At 38.2% G+C, this 20193-nt stretch overlaps 1 protein-coding gene across 1 annotated transcript in view; it reads left to right on the forward strand.

Moving 5' to 3' along the window:
* nop5 (nop5 ribonucleoprotein) overlaps nucleotides 1-20193 on the forward strand; it is a 187123-nt gene that overhangs the window by 55716 nt on the left and 111214 nt on the right. The window contains exons 4-5 of the mRNA XM_090387823.1: nucleotides 6499-6623; nucleotides 12715-12851. Of these exons, the coding sequence (XP_090243949.1) occupies nucleotides 6499-6623; nucleotides 12715-12851 (262 nt within the window). The remainder of the gene's footprint in view (nucleotides 1-6498; nucleotides 6624-12714; nucleotides 12852-20193) is intronic.

A 20193-nucleotide genomic window follows, 5' to 3' on the forward strand; every position in this document is an offset into this window, starting at 1 on the left:
TCTCTTCCATTTTTTGGTGAGTGCCCAAGTTTCACTTCCATAAGTCATGGTGGGGAGTGTACATTGGTTCATTATTTTACATTTCAGACAAATTGAGATATTGCTCCTCAGTATGTGACTATATCCGTGGGCAGAAGCAGCAGTGCATAGCACACGCTTCTTGATTAGACTGGGGTTCGAGCCTGTGACCACCGCATATCCCCGGAGCAATATGGCCTTAGTTGCTAATGCTCCAAAAAAAGAAAGAAAAAAACCTGAATGCTATCCATCCAAAATTTATTCTTCCTTTACTTCCAGCCATTTATCATTATTACCGCTAATGACTTGTCTCGGATAAGTATATGACTCCACCTTTTCAATTACTGCTCCTTCAATCATTATATCCCTTTCTATGGCATACTTGTTCATCATTACTTTTATTTTAGCCATATTCATCTTTAGTCCAAAATCCTTACTAACTCTGCATAACTGACTAAGATTTTCCTCTAATTCTTTGGGATCATGGCTTATGACCACAATGTCATCTTCGAGTCGTAAATGGTTTAGGTACTCTCCATTCACATTGACTCCTTTCTACGACCAGTCTAATCTGAAAGCTTCCTCAAGGGCAACCAGCTGTAAGCTGTCTTCCCTTGTCGAACTCCTTTCTCAATTTTAAATTTCATATTGTGTTTGTCTAGTCTAATAAAGGAGGTAGCGTTCTGATATTAATATATTTTCTTCAAAATCATAATATATGGGGTATCTATGCGTTGTCTTTCCAGTGTCCGAAACATTGCCTTAAGCTGTATGGAGTCAAATGCCTTTTCATAATCCACAAATGCCAGGCATAATGGTGTTTTATATTCATTTGCTTTCTCCATTAGCTGTGTTATTACGTGAAGGTGATCCATAGTTGAGAATCTTGTCCTAAAGCCAGCTTGCTCTTTTGGTTGATTATCATCAAGTATTCTTTCTAATCTGTTAGTAATGACCCTTGTAAACAACTTGTAAATGTGGGATAACAAGCTAATTGGTCTATAATTTCTGATTTATCTCCTTTCTTATACAGCAAAACTATGATTGCATTATTCCACTCCTTAAGCATCACACCTTTTCTAATGCATTTTGTGAAGAGTCTTGCCAGTTTTTGCATTATATCCTCCCAATTTTAGCAACTCTGCAGTAACTTCATCTTCCCTCGGGGCCTTCTTGTTCTTCGTTTTCGTCAATGCATGGTCGACCTCATCAGGAAGGATAGCGGGTATGTTGTATGTGTTACTAATTTGCGATCCATCTTCCCCACTGCTGGCATCATTCCCTCACTCCTTATATAATTCTCTATAGTAGTGCTTTGCTATTTATAAGTACACCATTGGCATTCTTCAGTTTCAGTATCATTTGTCTTTCTGTATTACTGCTCATGGCTGCTGATTTAAGTCCTTTGTTTTCCCTTAATGCTTGTTCTACTTTTCTTGTGTTAAATCTTATGTCCTCTCTGAATCTCTTTCTAATGGCTTTGCATAACTCAGTATACTCAATTTTCTCCTTGTCAGTGTTTCTCTTGCTCTTCATTTTTCACCTTTGGTTCATCATTACAAGTGTCTCTTGACTAATTTTTTCTTCTTTGGATTTCTTTTTACCTATAGGTTTCTTGGGGTTTATCACTTTCAGAGAAGGTGATAAACGTTTGTACAGTAGATTTCCACTTAAAAAACTTATAACAGATGCATTGCATGATCATCTAGACAAGGGAATGGTGTGATTTTTTTTTTTTTTTTTTTTTTTTTTCTCTTGGCTGATGCTGCATTAGCTCATACACTTGGTTTCTTGCATCACTTGCCACTACTACTACATACTGCTTTTTCTCCTCTTCTCTTATGTCAAAGACCTTCATATTATTTCTTGAGTCAGTTTTTTTTTTTTTTTTTCCTTTCTTTTCTTACATCTACATCAAGTGTGCATTCTGTGATCACTTCCAACATTTACCTTGTTCAGGACGGTAACATCATTCATGATATATCTTGTGTTAGTGAGGATCAAGTTGATTTTATTAGTTGTTAATCCATTTGGGCTCTTCCGTGTGACTTTCTGTTCACCCTTTTCTTGAAAAAAGTGTTCATTACTGACAATCCTCAAGATTCTGCAAATTCCGCGAGTCTTCCGCCTGTCATTTCTTTCACCAATTCCAAAATTTTCTATAGTTCCCCTTTCTGCGCTGTTTTGTCTCTTTCCAACCTTAGCATTGAAGTCCCCCATAATGATAGTGTAGTGGGTTTTCTGCTCATCTAGAAGATTCAATTTCTGTGTATATTTCTTCGACCTGTTCATCACCATGGCTTGATGTTTGTGCATAAATCATTATAACCTTTAGTTTGTGCCTCTTAGAAATCCTAAGTAGTAGTCTTGACACCCTTGGTTTTATTTTTGAATTCCAAAATGTTGTTTTTTATATCTTTATGGAACAGAAAGCTAGCTCCACCTTCACTGTTTCCATTGGTGTACAGTAGATTTCCACTTAATAAACTTATAAGAGATTCATTTCTTCTTCTTGTTTCAGCCAAACCGATGATATTCCAATTCCTTTTCCTGCTCTAATATCCTGTCTTCACTGATGAGCAATCTTATGTTGTAACAGGCCAAGTTCAGTTTTCGTGTACGGCAGCCTGGTCATACCCAGAGATTCTTAACACCCTCTGCTTCCACTCAGATGTTTGTTGTTTTGTTTGTTATTTGGTTTTTAGGAGCATTAGCAACTAAGGCCATATTACCCCGGCGATATGTGGTGGTTATTCCCTGACCTTTCCGCATTCTCTCTATTTTATGGGCACGGGCTCGAACCCCGGTCTATTCAAGAAGCGTGTGCTATGCACTGCTGCTCCTGCCCGCTACGGAGGTGCCTTCTTCTGAGATCCTCTCGCTGCCGTAAGAGGGGGAGTGAAAGCCGCTGGGGACTGGGGCCATTTGTTTCGTCGTGCTGTCATGTACTTGAGGGTTTGGTCTTTTCCTCTTCACGCTGACCAGCCGTCTTGAAGAGAACCACTCTATATGTTCACTGCCACCTAAGTGACGTAACAAGGCTTACCATTGAGAAAGTGTGCATGAGTGGATTTTAGGGAGGCAGGCCAACCGGACTTCTCCTAAATCATCTGAAATTGAAAGATATTGGATCCAGCAGTGTTTTAGACTGAGTGTCTGATGCCGACCGGGCTAGCCAGGTGGGTAAAGTGCCTACCTGGCAACCCAAAGGTCGTGGGTTCAAATCCCGCCTCGGGTTTGGATCACAGTAAAATACAAAAACTTTGTGAGGTGCATTATGGCCACAGAAGCTGATGCGCCAACAACTAACAAAAAAAAAAAAAAAAAGTGTCTGATAACACACAGAATGCCTGTTCCCCTCTAAGGGTTAGCTGTCCATCTGTAATTTTCAATGTTTGTGTTTACAGGAAAATATTCTTCAAAAGAGATTGACAGCTGTGTGAGGTGGTCAATTATTTCTTTCCATAAGTCTTAAATCTGGGGAGATGTTTTCATCAACAAGTCATGTAATAAAAGTATCAAAGGTATCTTCGGCTCTCTTTCTCCAAAGAATAATTTTATCTTTGAATGCATAAGTTTTATCATTAGCTATATGTATAGTTTGTTCAGTTTTTCAAATATATTGACAGAGTATGCAGCCCCTCGTGAATAATCACTAGACATAAAGTCAATGAATCTCCTGCAGTTTATCTTGAGGTTTTGTTTTTTTTTTTTCTTGTGGCTTCAACTTTGCAATCAGTAAGAAGCATCACAATTTTGGAATGTAATTCAGAGAATCTCATCAGCACTTTACCTAGACTCAGCCAGCATGCTTTGGTGTAAAAAAGTAAGCAGTGTTAGTTACTGCCTGTTTCGTTGCAAATCTGGAAAAGCTTTTTATTTAAGCCACTAGATTTCACATAATTGACAATTTCCAATTTCTATTAGTTTTAAAAATATCTTTCAGTTTTGCAGGAACATTTTTCTCAGCTGAATTTTCCCTGTGGGAAACTTGAAGAGGAAGGATGTGTGCTACTACCTTAATTCTCGTAAGAACATCTGAAATTGGACCTTGGTGTCGTCAGTACAGATGTCAATACACTTCTTCCAGTCAAGTTCACGAGCACAAGAAGCTGGCAGTTTTTTCAAAAATGTCAGCTCCTGTTGTAGTGGTTTTCAAATCATCACAGATAAGAATGTCTTTGCACAGCTAGGCTATTGACATCAGTGTTCTCATCAAGTTGCAAGTTAAAATAAGGCGACAACTTAAGTCTACGAATGAGTTCATTGAGAAGATCAGCTGAGCAAAGTAAAATTCTTCTTTTTACAGTGGCATTAGAGAATGGCAACTGTTTTTAATTTTGCTGATTTGTTGGGTCTGAATATTGTCTTGCACTGGTCAATATTGCATGGCATTATCAGATTTTCACCAATAATTTGGGCCTCTCCTTGACAAGCAATTGGACAGCTGACTTTCAGTGAGGTTTCTAATAATTCTTTTTTACAATTCACAAATATATATTTCAGCAACTAAGCCTTTTTTATGTAATACTCTGTTTTCTTCGAAATAAGCAGGACTTAACCATTCATGTCTTGATTTCTTTCAAAATGTCTCATTAATAGAGAGTTTCATAGTTATTGCTGAGTTTCTGTTCAACTTCACATAAATGCACAGGGATTTGATTCTGCTTGTTACCAAAGTTATAGAAGCTGTTTCAAATATTCATTTTTATAGTGGTTTTTTTTTTTTTTTTTTAAATCTGGATCTGACTTGCTTGTAGTGGACTTTGTGAATGGTCATGATTACACTAGCCACTTGTACCCTTAGAGTGTCATATTGAGGTGTTCTCTCTCTATGGAATCTTTCTCTTTGTTTCTCTTACTAAAAATTTATCCAGTATTAGATGGTGTGAAATAAAAATTTTAAATAGTTACGCAGAAAAACCACCACGTTGCTCCAACACAACACATTTCTGGGACTCTTATCTACTGGACATTTGTATTTCTAAGAGGGGGAAATGGCTAAAAATTGGCTGTATATTTGCATTGATGTATTCAGTTGCCTAGTAATTTTTGTAACCAACAGGACTCGTCGCTGAATAATTACTGTAAACACCCATTTTCTTCCCTCAGATGCAGGAACTGCAGTGCATAGTACACGCTTCTTGATTAGACCGGGGTTCAAGCCCATGATCACCAAATACGGAGGATGCGGAAAGGTCTGGGAATGACCACCGCATGTCCCCGGCGCAATATGGCCTTAGTTGCTAATGCTCCTAAAAAAAAAAAAAAAACCCTCAGATGGAGTTGCAATAAAAGAGTATTGCGGTGAAATACTAATTACAAACAGCTACCTCTGGAGGGGAATATGGCTGCTGTCAACTATAGTATATTAGTTACAGAGTAAATTTTTATAAACAACAAGCAGTTATATTTAGGATAGCAGAAACTGCTAAGTGCTAAACCAAATAAAAATATACATGAAGTGACAAGTTTATGGAGAAATCATATGACTTCACTTCAGCACTATGATAGGCTAGATAATTTGGTTTTGATTTTTTCTAAAAATGTGATAAATTCTAGGCTATCAGAAATAAATATATAGCAAAATCAGTAAACTTTTGCAATTAGTTGATAAATATTTTACTAAAAATTAAGCACGTGAAAATCTGCCGTTTTGGATACAGTGCTCAAGGTACACCCAGGGGTACTTGTGCCCTTAGTTACCATGGAGTTCTTAGCTGAGGATTCAGATTAATTGATGATCTGGATGTTTCCCCAGAGGGTTACCTAGGGTTGGTACAGTGGGCTATCTAGCAACAGGCCTGCAAAAAACATTTTAAAGCTGTACCCTTAGAGTGTAAATATTGGATCTTTCCATGATCTCATTGAAACCTCAAAAGATTTATTTTTCATGACAAGCAATTAGAAGATGCAATGGTGTTGCTCTGGAGGCAAAGTGGTAATACTGCCCTGGTAATAGAGTTGTGTACCACCGGGTCTGTATATCGTAGATATCTGGATGATTTTAATGGGCAGTGTGCAGTAATATAAGAATATAGAAACATGAATAGCATCTACACTGGATTGATTCACAGAAAAGAGACGTTATCAAGAAATAATAAGGGGCATGTCTGATTAGCACATGTTCACTTGTCAGAGTGATACTGTAGGATTAATGCTTAAGAGAACAAATGGGATGTATATTGACTCAATTTGAATGAAGGATTAGCAGCACCTGCATGGTGATGTGGTAATGTAGGTAAACTATCTCAATTAAATTCTCTGCATGTTTTTCTTGAGTTTTCACATGCTTTTCTTTACATGTACTGTCTCCTTTTCCATGAATAATGGACTATGCCTGTAAAAAAACAGTTATTAGCCATTTTTCATGATGCATTACTTTCATATATTCATACTTTAGTATTAATTTTAATATTCATGTCTTTAGTATTAATATAATCTCTTTTTAATGCAACAAATGTTCTTTATTTTATAAAGCTGCAACAGCAACAGTAGAAGGCAAAATGTCAAAGAAACTGAGAAAAGTGTTGAAAAAAGTATTTGCAAAAGAAGCTCATGCACAGCTTGCAGTAGCAGATGCAAAACTTGGGGGTGCTATCAAGGTATATTTTTCTTCTAATATTGATATTCAGTTAATCTGTAGTACTTTGTTGATATTTAACCTGCTTCATGCATTATGAAATGAAACACACTGCAGTTAATAATCCGTGATTGTAGTGTCATGCTTAGGAAGAAGTGTTAACTTGTTCTTTACTTTTGGTGCAGTTATTTGATTTCCCTTTTTTTTTTTTTCCCCTCTCCCCCATCTGCTTTAAATGCATGTGAACACTGGTTAATTGTCTACATCATTGTTATTCTTAGTCTTAGACTTATGTGTAAGTTACGTTTTCTGACTTAACATTAAGACTGACAATGTTGTGTCAGATTTAGTTTTAAAAATTTATTATATTATCTGCATTTACATAATAACCTTACTTTTCACTGTAATCACCCTCTTTCTCTAAATATTACTATAATTACTCCATATTTCTGATATCTTTCTACAAATTGCTCTTTGGGACACTAACTGCTTAAAAATTGCTGAATTGAATAGGGTTCTCAAACAACAGTGATTTTTCACTTAGCATTAGCATTAGTAGAGGCATATGATGCAAGAAAGCAAGCTTATTCAGCATCAGCCAAAAAAACAAAAAAAACACCACTCCCATTTCACCCCTCCGTTCGCTCGAAATACCTGTCCAGTTGAGCCTTAAATTTGTTTAGGCTATCAACTTCAACAACGAGTGATGGAAGTCGATTCCACCAACCAACCACCCGCTGGCCAAAGGCAAATTTCCGCACATCTATCCGACATCCGTCCTTCCTCAATTTGAATTTATGCCCTCTGAGCTGATTATTCTGAGCAAGATGAAGAATCCCATTGGCATTGAGCATGCTCAAACCATTCAAAGCCTTATACACCTATCAGATCACCTCGCCGGAGCCTAGTCTCCAGACTCTGTAACTTGCAAAACTTAAGCCTTTCTTCGTAAGAGTAACCCTTTGTTCCATTCACTAATCTTGTTGCCCTTCTCTGTACCCGTTCCAGCAGCTCTACATCCTTCTTGAAATGGGGCCTCCAGACCTGTATACAGTACTCAAGATGTGGCCTAACCATTGCCTTATACAAGGGAATAATCACCTCCTTATCCCTGCTAGAAACATTCCTGTATATCATTGACAAGACACCATGAGCTACTCTTGCATCTCGTCTGCACTGCTCAGAGAACTTCATATCTGCCTGCACAATTACCCCCGGGTCCTTTTCATTCTCCACCACTGTCAGTGTAGTACCACAGAGTTGATACGTTGCTCTGGGGTTACTGTTTCACATATGTAGTACTTTACATTTCTCAATGTTAAACTTCATTTGCCACCTCTCAGCCCATCTGTTCAACCTTTCCAGATCCTGTTGCAGCAGCATAGCGTCAGTGGTGTCCTTAACAACCCTGCCAACCTTTGTATCATCTGCAAATTTGGACATTAAACTTGATATCCCATCATCATATCATTCATAAACACCGAAAACAACAACGGACACAACACTGAACCCTGAGGAACTCCACTAATAACATTAGTCCACGTTGAGCAGTGTCCATTGATTACCACTCTCTGTCTTCTGCCACTCAACCATCCCCTTATCCATAGCAGCAATTTGCCTCCAATGCCACACTGCTCCAATTTGTGCAGCAGTCTTCCATGTGCAACAGTATCAAAAGCCTTTCTAAGATCCAAATATATAATATCAAAGTTATTCCCTGCATCCAGTTCTTTTGTGACTACATCATAGTATCCAATCAAATTGGTCAGGCAAGACCTGCCCTTAACAAAACCATGCTGCGTCTGAGCTATAACTGAATTCTTGTCTAGATGATCCTGCAGTGCTTCTTTAACCAGTGCCTCCATTAATTTACCTGGAACAGAAGTTAAACTAACTGGTCTATAATTACTTGTGTCAGCCTTTGATCCTCCTTTGTGAATGGGGTTACATTTGCACATCTCCAGTCTATGGGTACCTCCCCTGAGTCCAAAGAAGCTCTCATAATTATGGCTAGGGGTTTGCATACTTCCTTTGCTGCCTCCTTTAATATAACTGGATAGATCCCATCCACCCCAGGTGCCTTTTTTATGTTTATCCTCAACAATCTCTCCTCCACTTTCCTCTCAGTTATTACAAAATCATCCAGCTCACTGCCAATGTTTACTTTACCTACATCATTCTCCTTCCTGAATAACTCCTCATGCGTGAATGTAGATGCAAAATACTCGTTTAGATTGTTAGCCACCTGAGCTGGATCCTCAACTGTTGAACCATCAATATCCAGTGGACCAATCTGATTCATCCCTTTCCTTCTTGAGTTTAAATAGGTAAAGAACTCTTTTCTGTTTTTCTTTGCATCCTTTGCCAAGGATTTCTCATAATCTGCCTTTGCCTGCCTAATCTCCTTTGTGACTTGGTTACAGACCAACTGATATCTATCATAGGCTTCCACGTCACCCATTAATTTGTATGTATCCCATGCATTTTTCTTCTCTGCCACATGTCTCATTAGTTCATCTGACAACCATTTAGGCCTAAACCTTGAACAATATTTCTTAGTTGGTATGTAAAGCCTGGTAGCCTCCAAGATTAGTTCCTTGAATGCTTCCCATTTTGAGTTTGCTGTTGGTAACATCATCAGTTGGTCCCACTGTATAGAATTTAAATACTGTCTCAGACCATCATAGTCGCCTTTACGAAAACAAAAACCCTTCCCTTTACCTCTGATGGTAGTTACCTCCTTGAGTAAATCCCACTTCAACACACTGTGATCACTGCCACCTAGTGGTTCATTTATCTGCAGATTCTTAATGCATGAAGAATCACTACTGATAATCAGATCAAGAGTATTGCTCCCTCTTGTTGCCTCACGAACATGCTGATGTAGAAAACAATCATCCAATAAATCCACAAAAGCCTTGCTAGTGTGCGAGTGACCAACCCACAAATTCCAGTCAATATCTGGAAAAAAAATCCCCATTATAAGACTCTCTGATTTACTGGCCCACTCTATTTCCCTGTACAATATCTTATTATACTCATCAGAGTCATTAGGCCTATAGCACACTCCTACTCTCAATTTTGATTTCCCTATGCTTATGTCACACCAAACTGACTCGACAGTGCCCTGTCCATCGATGTCGACTGGCTTCACTTCCTTGGACTTTATGTGTTTCTTAACTAATAGCATAACCCCTCCTGTCCTGTCTATCCTTTCTATACACATTGTATTCCCCAAATTCCAGTTCCGCATTCCTTATATCTGTGTGACACCACGTCTCTGATATCCCAACAATATCTGCCTTTGATGTTTTGAGCAATACCTCAAATTCATCAAATTTATTTACCAAACTCCTAGCATTGGTGTACACGCAGGTATACATGCACCTGTTTCTATTCTTGGCTACCCTAACACAACCCATGTGTTTACTTGTACCGCAATGACTCCCAGCAGTCTCTGAAATATCCCGCATCTTGTTTTTCAGGCTTCTGCTCATTTCAATAGAAGCAGTGCAAGAATCACTTCCACCTCTGCCAGTGGCTACTGTTAATCTATTAGTCCTTGTATCCCCCCCCCCAACTAGCAGTTTTCCGACCCACCTAACTCTGCCTCGACAGCATCAGCAAAAATTCTTGCACCCTTTCTATTTAAGTGTATCCCATCCCTGTAGAAGCAATCTCTCCTGTTAACAAGTACAGTCTAGGCTGAAAAAAATTTTACCCCTTGAGCCTTGCACAATCCCTCCAGGGCCGAATTGATCGACAAGGCTCTCATCATATACTCCCTCCTATCGTGTCTGGGCAGAATTGCAGACACTTTCAAATTCAACCCTAATTCACAGCTTTTTTTCAACAGTGACCTGTAGTTGCTAAGTAATTCCGCCGGTCTCCTACTCTTAATATCATTAGTGCCAACGTGTACAACTATATCACCTTTTGTGCCCTTAAAAGATGATATCTGCTCTACAACGTCATCAACCTTTGCCCCTGGCAGACATACCCTGGTCCTATTCCACCTATCCTTTTTGCAAAGCATGTTCCCCGCTTCCCTGACAATAGAGTCACCAACAACTACTAGTTCCTGTGGGACCAGCGCATTCTGCCTTGATATTCAGTTATCAAGGTAATCAGAAATTAGAGGATAGCTGTGTGGAGGTTTGCTTTCCTCCAGCAGGTTGTTGATTGTTGGAATAAACTTCCAACTGTTGTTGTGGAAGTGGATAGTTTGAATAAATTCAGTGAAAAACAAATCCAGGGGAGATAAATTATTGGAGGTGATATGGAAGTTTTTTAAATTTATTTATTTCTTTGCTGACGCTTTATAAGTGTGCTTTCTTGCATCATATAACATTACTGCTGGTAATAACAGAGTGATGGATCTGGGGTATGGTCAGTCTTTTTTTTTTTTTTTTTTTTTTTTTTTTTTTTCCCTTCAAAACACATTCTGGGTGTAATACATTGTTTTTCTGCCAGTTGGATATTAATGAAATTTAATCTCACATGCAGTCTCTTGACTGCATACAGTACCTTTTCTGCTGACTTGCCAACCTAAAGTTCCTTTACAATGGAATTGTGGTGCTTCCATTGCAGGAGAGGGGGAATTTGTATGAATAAATGCACACTTCCACCCCCATTCAGTATTTGTGACCAGTCTTGTACACTTTTTTGACATGTACAGTTGTACGTGTGCCAAACCAACCTAACTGGAAAATTTTATCAGCAATTAATCTTTACCTTTTCTTAATCTTTCTGCCTCTGAAGATGAAATACTTGGTCTTTCAAAATGTCATTCATTGGTGTTCAGTGCTCTCTCTCTCTCCCCCCTTGAATGTTGTAATCCATTTTGTCACATATTTTCCTTCCATTACAAAATTTCTGTACACAAAAAAAAAAAAAAAAAACACCAACTTGCTATGAGTGTTGCACAGTTTTCTCCTTTTGTAATAAAATATTTAATCACTGCTCATTGTTTCTCTCATGTAAAGTTATTAATTTTTAAAATATCAGAACATTCTTTTTACTAATTTCTGCTGAGAACTAATTATAAATTAAGTGACTAGTCTTGCTGCTATGCATAGTGCTGCATACAGAGTTACGACTCTTTCACCGCATGTGTGCATGCACACACACACTGCCACCATCCTTCAGTATACCAATCAGTAGCTTCCTAAAGAAACAAAGACATTGCTTTGACTGCACCCTGTATTGCAGTAATTAATTAATCAGATTAATTTTGCTTGTGTAAAATTTCTTGGCTATTAGGAACAAATACTCATAATATTGTGTTCCTAACTCTTTTTTATGAAGATGGGTCGAAAAGGTAATACCTTTTGAAAAGTTTGAATGAAGGTGAGACTTTGGAGAGATTTATTTAACCAGCTAAATAAATGTTACACTATGAAGTGTAATGAGAACAAGCCTCACATTTTTAGATATTCCAGTTGTCCAAAGGATTTAATACGGTTTTCCCTATGGCAAGAGATATCACTTCAGTGCTATTTATGAATTAATGGATGTTCCAGGTCACAAGCATAATCCTGAAAACTAGAGGCTTTTTATAGACCTGTGAAAACATTTCTAATATCATTCTACAAATTGCTCTTTGGGACACTGTAACTGCTTAAAGATTGCTGAACTGAATAGGGTTCTCAAACAACAGTTAATAAGGCCATGCATGTTGTGTAATGGAAATACTTGTTTATCTGCACCAGTTGGATATTAATGTCTTTAATATTAATATCTCTTTTTAATGCAACAAATGTTCTTTATTTTATAAAGCTGCAAAAGTAGAAGGCAAAATGTCAAAGAAACTGAGAAAAGTGTTGAAAAAAGTCATGCTGTCAGCGAAAATGTAAAATTCTTATAAAAAATTGATTATACAGGATATAACTGGAAAAACTTGTGAGCTGAAAATTGTTACTTTTTTTTAGTTGTAATGAAATTTTTTTTATTTTGTTAGTCCTTTAATATAAATTTAGCTTCTAAATTTGATTTGTATGTAAAAGCCTGGTTGTTATATACAGTAATTATGCATATATTCAAGGTAAATGAATGTTCATACCTTTATTCATACTTATACACCTTGTTAAGTTATATAATTATTTATTTTTCAGGACAAACTGAATCTAAGTTGCATTTCTGGTACTGCTGTTCAAGAGCTGATGAGAGGAATCCGATCTCAGATGGACACCTTGATAACAGGGCTTCCTTCCAGAGAAATGACTGCTATGGCATTAGGTTTGGCTCACAGGTAAGTACTCAGAAACGTACACACTGTTCTTAAAAGACAGTTCATGGTGTTTAAGTAAATGTGACAGGTGCCTTCGTAGCCAGGTGGGCAGGAGCAGCAGTGCATAGCACATGCTTCTTGATTAGACCAGGGTTCGAGCCCATGACCACCAAATACAGAGGATGTGGAACGGTCAGGGAATGACCACCGCATATCCCCGGATCAATATGGTCTTGGTTGCTAATGCTCCTGAAAACCAAATAAACAAGTAAATGTGACACTTTTATGACACAAGTTTCAGGACTTTTTTTTTTTTTTTTTTTTTATGTAAACCGCAAACATGAGAGGTATTAGAACCTATAGTACTTAGTACCGTGCTTGGGTTGGAGGTTGAGAAGACGAAAGAAGATATTTCTTGACATTGGACTTGAACTTCTGTAGACTGTAATTTTCAGGAAATACGTATGAAGGAAGGTTGTTCTAGAAAATGGCAGTTGAATGAATAAACGAGGAAGATAAAAAGTTGGTTCTGTGAGTTTGTTGAAGTTGGACAGTAAATGGATGTTGTCTGGTGGCGGCACGTGTTCGGACTATTTTGAAAGAGAGAGCGGGAATTATAGAAGCCAATTCAGAAGAACAGTGCCCATGGAAGTATCTGTAGAAAAGGCATGCAGCAGAAACAGTACGTCTATGAGACAGCGAGTGGAGAGACTCTGTTAGAGATGAATAATTAATTAATCTAACTGCCATCTTCTGAATGGAATCAAGAAGCCTGAGAGAAGTTTTGTGGGCACCACCCCAGATGTGGGAACAATATTCCATAGCAGGGTGGATTTGTGATTCATACAGAGTGAGCAGCTGTTTGGAAGAAAAGTAACACTGAGAGTGAAAGAGAAAACCAAGTTTTTTAGATGCAGAGGAAGCAATATTTGTAATGTGCTTGTGCCAAGAGAGATTAGAAGTCAGGGTGATCCCCAAAAGAGATATATCATTTTGCCTAGAAATCGGAGTGTCACTAAAGATAAGCATAGGAGCAGAAGAATCCTTTTTGTGAGATATAAGACAAGACTGAATTTTAGAAGGGTTGAAATCAACTAAGTTGTCTTTGCCCCACTGGAGAATTACCTGAAGATTGGCATTTAAGGAATTGGTAGCAGATTTTCGAGAAGTTGAAGCTGATTGAACAGGGCATGGTTTCTCAAAATGGAAAGTGGAATACAATGTGCTATCATCGGCAAAACTATGGATAGGATTTCCAGTCAATGGAAGAAGGTCATTAATATACAAGGGGAAAAGAGTGGGGGAAAGAACTGAACCTTGGGGGACACTGGCATTAGTGGAGAAGTTAGAAGAGAGAGAGCCATCTACCATCACCCTCAGTGAGTGATCAGAGAGAAAACTGGATAGCCAATTACTAAAAACATTTGGCAAACCATAAGATGGAAGCTTGTTTAGAAGACCTTTATGCCAAACACGATCAAAAGCCTTTGAGATGTCAAGAACAACTACTCGTGTTTCACCGAACATTTCCATTGAATTAGTCCATAAACGGGTAACATAAGCCAGAATATCACTAGTAGATCGACATTGATGTAATCCATACTGGTGATCGTTGATCTCAGACAGAAGGTTTCTAGGTAGTTTAAGAGTTGACGGTTAATTGATTTCTCCATTACTTGAGAGAGTAAAAGTAATTGCAATAGGACAGGAGGGATTTGTCTCACCTTTTTAGGAACTGGCTGGATATGAGCAAATTTCCAAGCAGAAGGAAAAACACCTTTGGAATAAGAAAGTGAAAAAAGGCGGCAAAGAACAGGAGTAAGTTCAGCAGCACAGGTTTCGAGAACAATTGGAGAAATACCATCGGGACCTGGAGCTTTCTTAGCATCAAGATTCATCAAAATCCTTCTGATATCCTTTTGACGGAAGACCACAGGAAGCATTGAATGGAGCGTATTGGGAATGGTGGGAGGTGTTTTACCAAGATCATTAATACATGAGGTGGAAGAAAAATGGGATGATAGCAGGTCAGCTTTATCCTTGGCTGAAGTGACAACAGAACCATCTGGTTTGGACAGAGGTGGGAGCAGAGATGGGCAAAAGTTGCGGCCAATAGCTTTGGCAAGAGACCAGAATGCTCGGCTACCATTAGGGCAAGAAGCAAGTTTTCTACTCTTAGTCTCTTCAAACTCTAGTTTCGACTGATTAATAACTGCTTTACAATTGTAGCGAGCTTTGTTGTAGGCAGAAAATGAAACTGAAGAATTAGAAACAAGCCAATTATGATATGCAACATTCTTCTCCTGAACAGCCTTAGCACATTTTATTGGAAAACCAAGGTTTAGATAAAGGATGAGATTTTAAAGTGGAGTGTGGGATAAAGGATTCCATTCCTGCAAGAATAATTTCACTGACACGATCTGAGCAAACGTTGACATAAGTTTTGAAACAGTAATCCGACCAAAGAAAAGAAATCTCGCAGGTCATCCCATTTTGCATTCTTGTAATGCCAAACAACACAAGGTTGAGAATAGCCATGAGATAAAGGCTCCATTGGAGAAGAGAAAATCACCAAGTTGTGATCTGAAGTGCCTAAAGGACCTCTCACTTCAATCATGTACTCAGAAGGGTTGTTTGTGAGAAAAAGATCAAGTGTGTTGGCTGTATGATTAGGATTGTCCGGTATTCTTGTAGGTAAATGAACAATCTGTGCAAGGTCATTAGTGATTGCAAAAGCCTCAGCATCTTGACCAGCTGGGTCAGTGTGACTAGAAAATGGAAGCCAGCTCGAGTTGTGAACATTAAAATCACCAAGAAAAATTACCTCACTGTTAGGAAAGTTGGACTGGAGAAAGTATAGTTGCAAAGAGAGGAAGTCAAAGAGCTCCAAGTGATTAGTGGAGTTGTGAGAATGGTAGAGACAACAGATGAATTTGACACAATGAGGTAGAGAGATTTTAAGCCAGAGAAGATCAAAGAGAGGAGATTCTAAATTGCCAAGTCTCTGACAGGGAATATCAGAACGGACATATGCACAAGTACCACCTTTGAGTTGAGGCGAAAGGAATCATACAGCGAATAATTTGGGCATCTGAGATGAGCAGTAGTTGAATCAACCGATAACTTCGATTCTGTCAGAAAAATACATGGGGTTTGGCAGACTGCAAGTGGAAATGGACATCATTGAGATTAAAATTGAGACCACGTATATTTGTGAAATGAATTAGGAAGTGCTTGGGAGGTTTAGATCTTTTCGCAGATAAGCTTGCTCTATTAGTTTGACAATTCATGGTGTATTCAATAGTAAGAAAGAAAAGGTGGGTTGGACATGTTGTTTGAAGTAATGAAATTTTTGGATACGGTGTACACATGGTAAGAATATACCCAGATCATTGACATAACGTGGCCTTGACAATGCTTCCTGCATACACACTTCTCGGACTCCCTCCCGTCACTATCTGGCAGAGTAGTGGTAGCAAGATTATACACTAGCTGATCCAGAAGCCTCCTAGAGAGTTACCAATAGGTTCGGTCCGGTGTACTAACTAGCGGCCGGCCTGCGAACACCATTTTAGAGCTGTACCCTCAAAATGTAAGGAATATTGGATCTCACCACGATGTTCATCGTAACCTCAAAAGTCATCAATCGTACTGCATGATGAAAGAGATAGGGAAGGGTTGACCGGAACTTAGCTCTAGAGACTAAACATGGGTTCACCACTTCAAGCCTCCAATAAGCAAAGTGGTGGTATATCATCGGTTGATGGGTCATCTACCACCTAGTACTGCCTGGTAGCATAGGGGGCCGGCATTTCTCCATGTGGTGTGGGCGCCACACCTCGACCCCTGCTTACGTTGGTTCACACCTGGGTTGTCACCCACCATGTACTTGTGCATGGAGGTTATACCCAGAATTACTAACAGTCCCACCATCGTGAAGGTACATGCAGAGGATTTGGCCGTCACAGACCGTCTGGACTTCGCCGAAATTGTGTGCACTTGACTTGAGTGTCACCCGAATATCAGTTCCATCAGGTTTTAGACTCCCAGGTAGCAAGTACAGCTTGTCTGGCATATCTGAGAGAATGTCTGTGACAACCTCAAGGACTTTTCAGATGTACACTAAAATGGCTTATCAATTCTAGTATCAGCTGGATATACCTATGATGCATTTTGTCTTGAGTAATGAAGATGACAAACAAATAGAAAGTTTTTGTTTACACCTCATACATAGCTCCTTGCTCTCTGGATTAACAATGGAGGAATTGTCTTTTTGACTCAATTTGGCCACTTATCTGTTTTGTAAAAAAATAGAAGTGTTAAAATATGAATTTTATCAAAAATATTCTGTAAATTTTCCTTAACTTTGTTAAAGAATATAGTTGTAATAAACACCTGATAATAGTTTGCTTTAATTTTTCAATTTAGAATTTGTTTATTCTCCCATATTAGGCATTTTTTTTTTTTTGTTATTTTAGTTGATTTAGAGGACCAATTCATAAAATGGATTGTAACTAGAAGTGCCTCCATAGGCATTTACAGATGCCCCTGTTCCCAAATAAAAGAATATAGGAAAGACTTCCAGCATGGGAGAATAAACAAATCCAATATACTGCCTTTCATGCATTCCAGTGTGGGAATAGTTGACATTTTAGCAACTCTACAGTCCTTTCAACTTAGCAAAAATATCCTAGAAGAAAATTTAAAGAATCATTCTTTATAAAGATGTTTGGATCCAACTCTCTGAGCAGAAACAAGGTATAGAATTTGATCAACAATATTTCAAGGGACAGTAGGAGACTTCAAAAAAGAAAGCTCCCCCACTACCACCAGCTGTCATATATCCAAGATTTGCAGAACCATAACCTAGGAAGTTTCTGGGAGAGAGGCTTAGCTAGCCATTCAGAAAAGGAAATCTGAGGCACGTTTGAATACAAGAAACACTGGAAACCAGTGGTGCTTGTTGTTCAAATGTGCCTTGAATTTGATTTTCCGAATTCAAGATAATGACCTGGCAACCTACTGTTGACCAATTATAAGATGTCATTATTCACTTCCAGACCCAACATCGATATAAAAAAGGGAGCTGTTAACAGTGCCCCTTGTCTGAATGCAAGAGGCATAGACATCTAGCAGGGCAGGTGGCTGTTAAGAGGGAAGCCAGTATCTTATTTATTTGTATTAAACTTACAAATTTTGGTTAATTAATTGAAACAATTTGTGTTTCTCTCCTTTGGTGCAGCCAATTATGGTCTGATGATGGGGTCCTTCCTGCAAAGTTCCCGAAACATTACCTAATTGTATAGTACATTTAGTAAGGATAAATAAACTAACTTATTGAATGGGTCAGTGCCTTTACATCATGTTTTGTTTGTTGTGAACTGTCCAAGTCAATAATTGGCATCGCTTTAATTGTGTCTCATATTGCGTATACCTTCGCAATGAGTGGCCGAGGTATTGCACTGCTTTGAATAAGTAACGCTTCACCCACCAAGGGAGAAGACTAATGTTACTTATTCTCAGCGGATACCACCATCACCCAGGCGGCACGGTTTCGAAGCTTGTTGGCTTACTCATCTGTTTATGAAGTACTTCATAACTAGGTTGTTGCTATTGCAACAACAGGGTGCCTGCCCGCCCACTAATGAATAAGCCAAAAAGCTTTGAAACGGTGCCGTCTGGGTGGTGGTATAAGAATAAGTAACATTAGTCTTCTTCACTGGTGAATTTTTTCACCAGTGGTAATGCTTCTCCAGTTACTTACTCAAAGCAGTACAATACCTCGGCCACTCGTGAAGGTATTCACAATACGAGATATAACTCCACGAGCCTTAATTGCTCTTGGGCTCAAAAGTTTTTCAAATAAATATCTTCTGAAATTTCCAATGTTGCACAGTTTACTCACCATGAAGGGTCTTCCATAATTATTGATGAAAAGTACTTGTTCAATTCACCTGCAGTATCATCAAAAGAGTTATCTAAAACTTCCTCTCATTTTCATATTTTTCTTATTGATTCCTCACTTCTTTATATTCCCACTTGAAAAACTCTTCCTTGTAAAGACAATGTCTTTTCCAGCCTATTCTATTCTTTGGTTCCATTATAGATGAGTTTGTAGCTGTTATAGGCTTCAGTATATTTTTTTTTTAATTGCTATGTAACTTTTCCATGCCATCTTTTTCTGCTCTATTAAATTAGCTAGCTCATTGTTCATCCATCTATCTCAGTATCCTACTTGTGCTGTATTTTCTTAATGGTGTACATGTGTTCGCTGTAACTATAGCTATATATTAGACTATATAATGTGACCTTTAGAGTGCTTCCTGTATAGAATGCCGCTTGGTTTCCCTGCAGTCATTGGCAGACTATGTACAATGATATTCACTAGCTGATCCAAATGACTCCTAGAGGGTTACCAATAGGTTTATTTCAGTGGACTGTCTGGCAGGCATTCTGCAAAAGCTACTTTAAAGCTTTACTCTCAAAATGTAAGACATTTTGGATCTTTTCATGGTGCCCATCTCCTCTTACTGGTTGATAGAAGAGATTAGTAGATGATCAAACTTTGGTTAATTTTCAAACCTACAGTAAGCAAAGTGGTGGTTATTGCACCATGTGATCAGTTATACAATCTTTTATTGCCTGGGTACACTGAGGGTTGACTATTCCTCTGTGAGAAACAGAAGCTGCACCTTAACTCCTGCTCGTTACTTTCTGACCTTGCACTTGGATATAACCAGGGCTACTGACAGACCAAACATTGTGAAAGTACAAGGAGAATGTATGTAGAATAACTGGACCTAGCCAAAATTCATCTCCCTTGACTTGAGTGGAACCTGAATGTCAGCTCAATCAGCATATTTTAGACTCTCAAGTAGCATCTTTAGTGATCTGTTGTGGTCTGAAATTGTGTGATGTTTCATCTCTGTGAGACACCTCAGAGAAATAGGTCACCATTGTTAATAAACATTTAGTTGGAATTTGATGTTACAGTATGATAGCCTTTAGTTATTTATTTATTTTTAATACAATAAGATTAGATTTCACTATTTTGATTGATTTATACATACTTTTGTTAGTTACAGTATTGTTTACCTTCTAAAAGCTTTTCCCTATATTGATGGATGCCCATCAAACAAAAAAATTTCAATTACTGTAACGTTCTAATTCCCATGCCTGCTGGATAACAAAACTGTTACTGTTTTAGAAATAGTCCCTTTATTTTTGTTTATCTAGACTGTTTGTGAAAATTCTCAAAACAACCATTAAAGTAATGCATGAATTTAAAATTAATAGCAGTAAACTTTTCCCTTTGAGAGAAATGCTGTTTATTTATAGTGCAACTATGAGAACATTTAGTTTT

This window comes from Mastigoproctus giganteus, chromosome 13, assembly GCF_048544385.1.
Source record: "Mastigoproctus giganteus isolate SK-2022 chromosome 13, ASM4854438v1, whole genome shotgun sequence".
Classification (NCBI taxonomy): Eukaryota; Metazoa; Arthropoda; class Arachnida; order Uropygi; family Thelyphonidae; genus Mastigoproctus; species Mastigoproctus giganteus.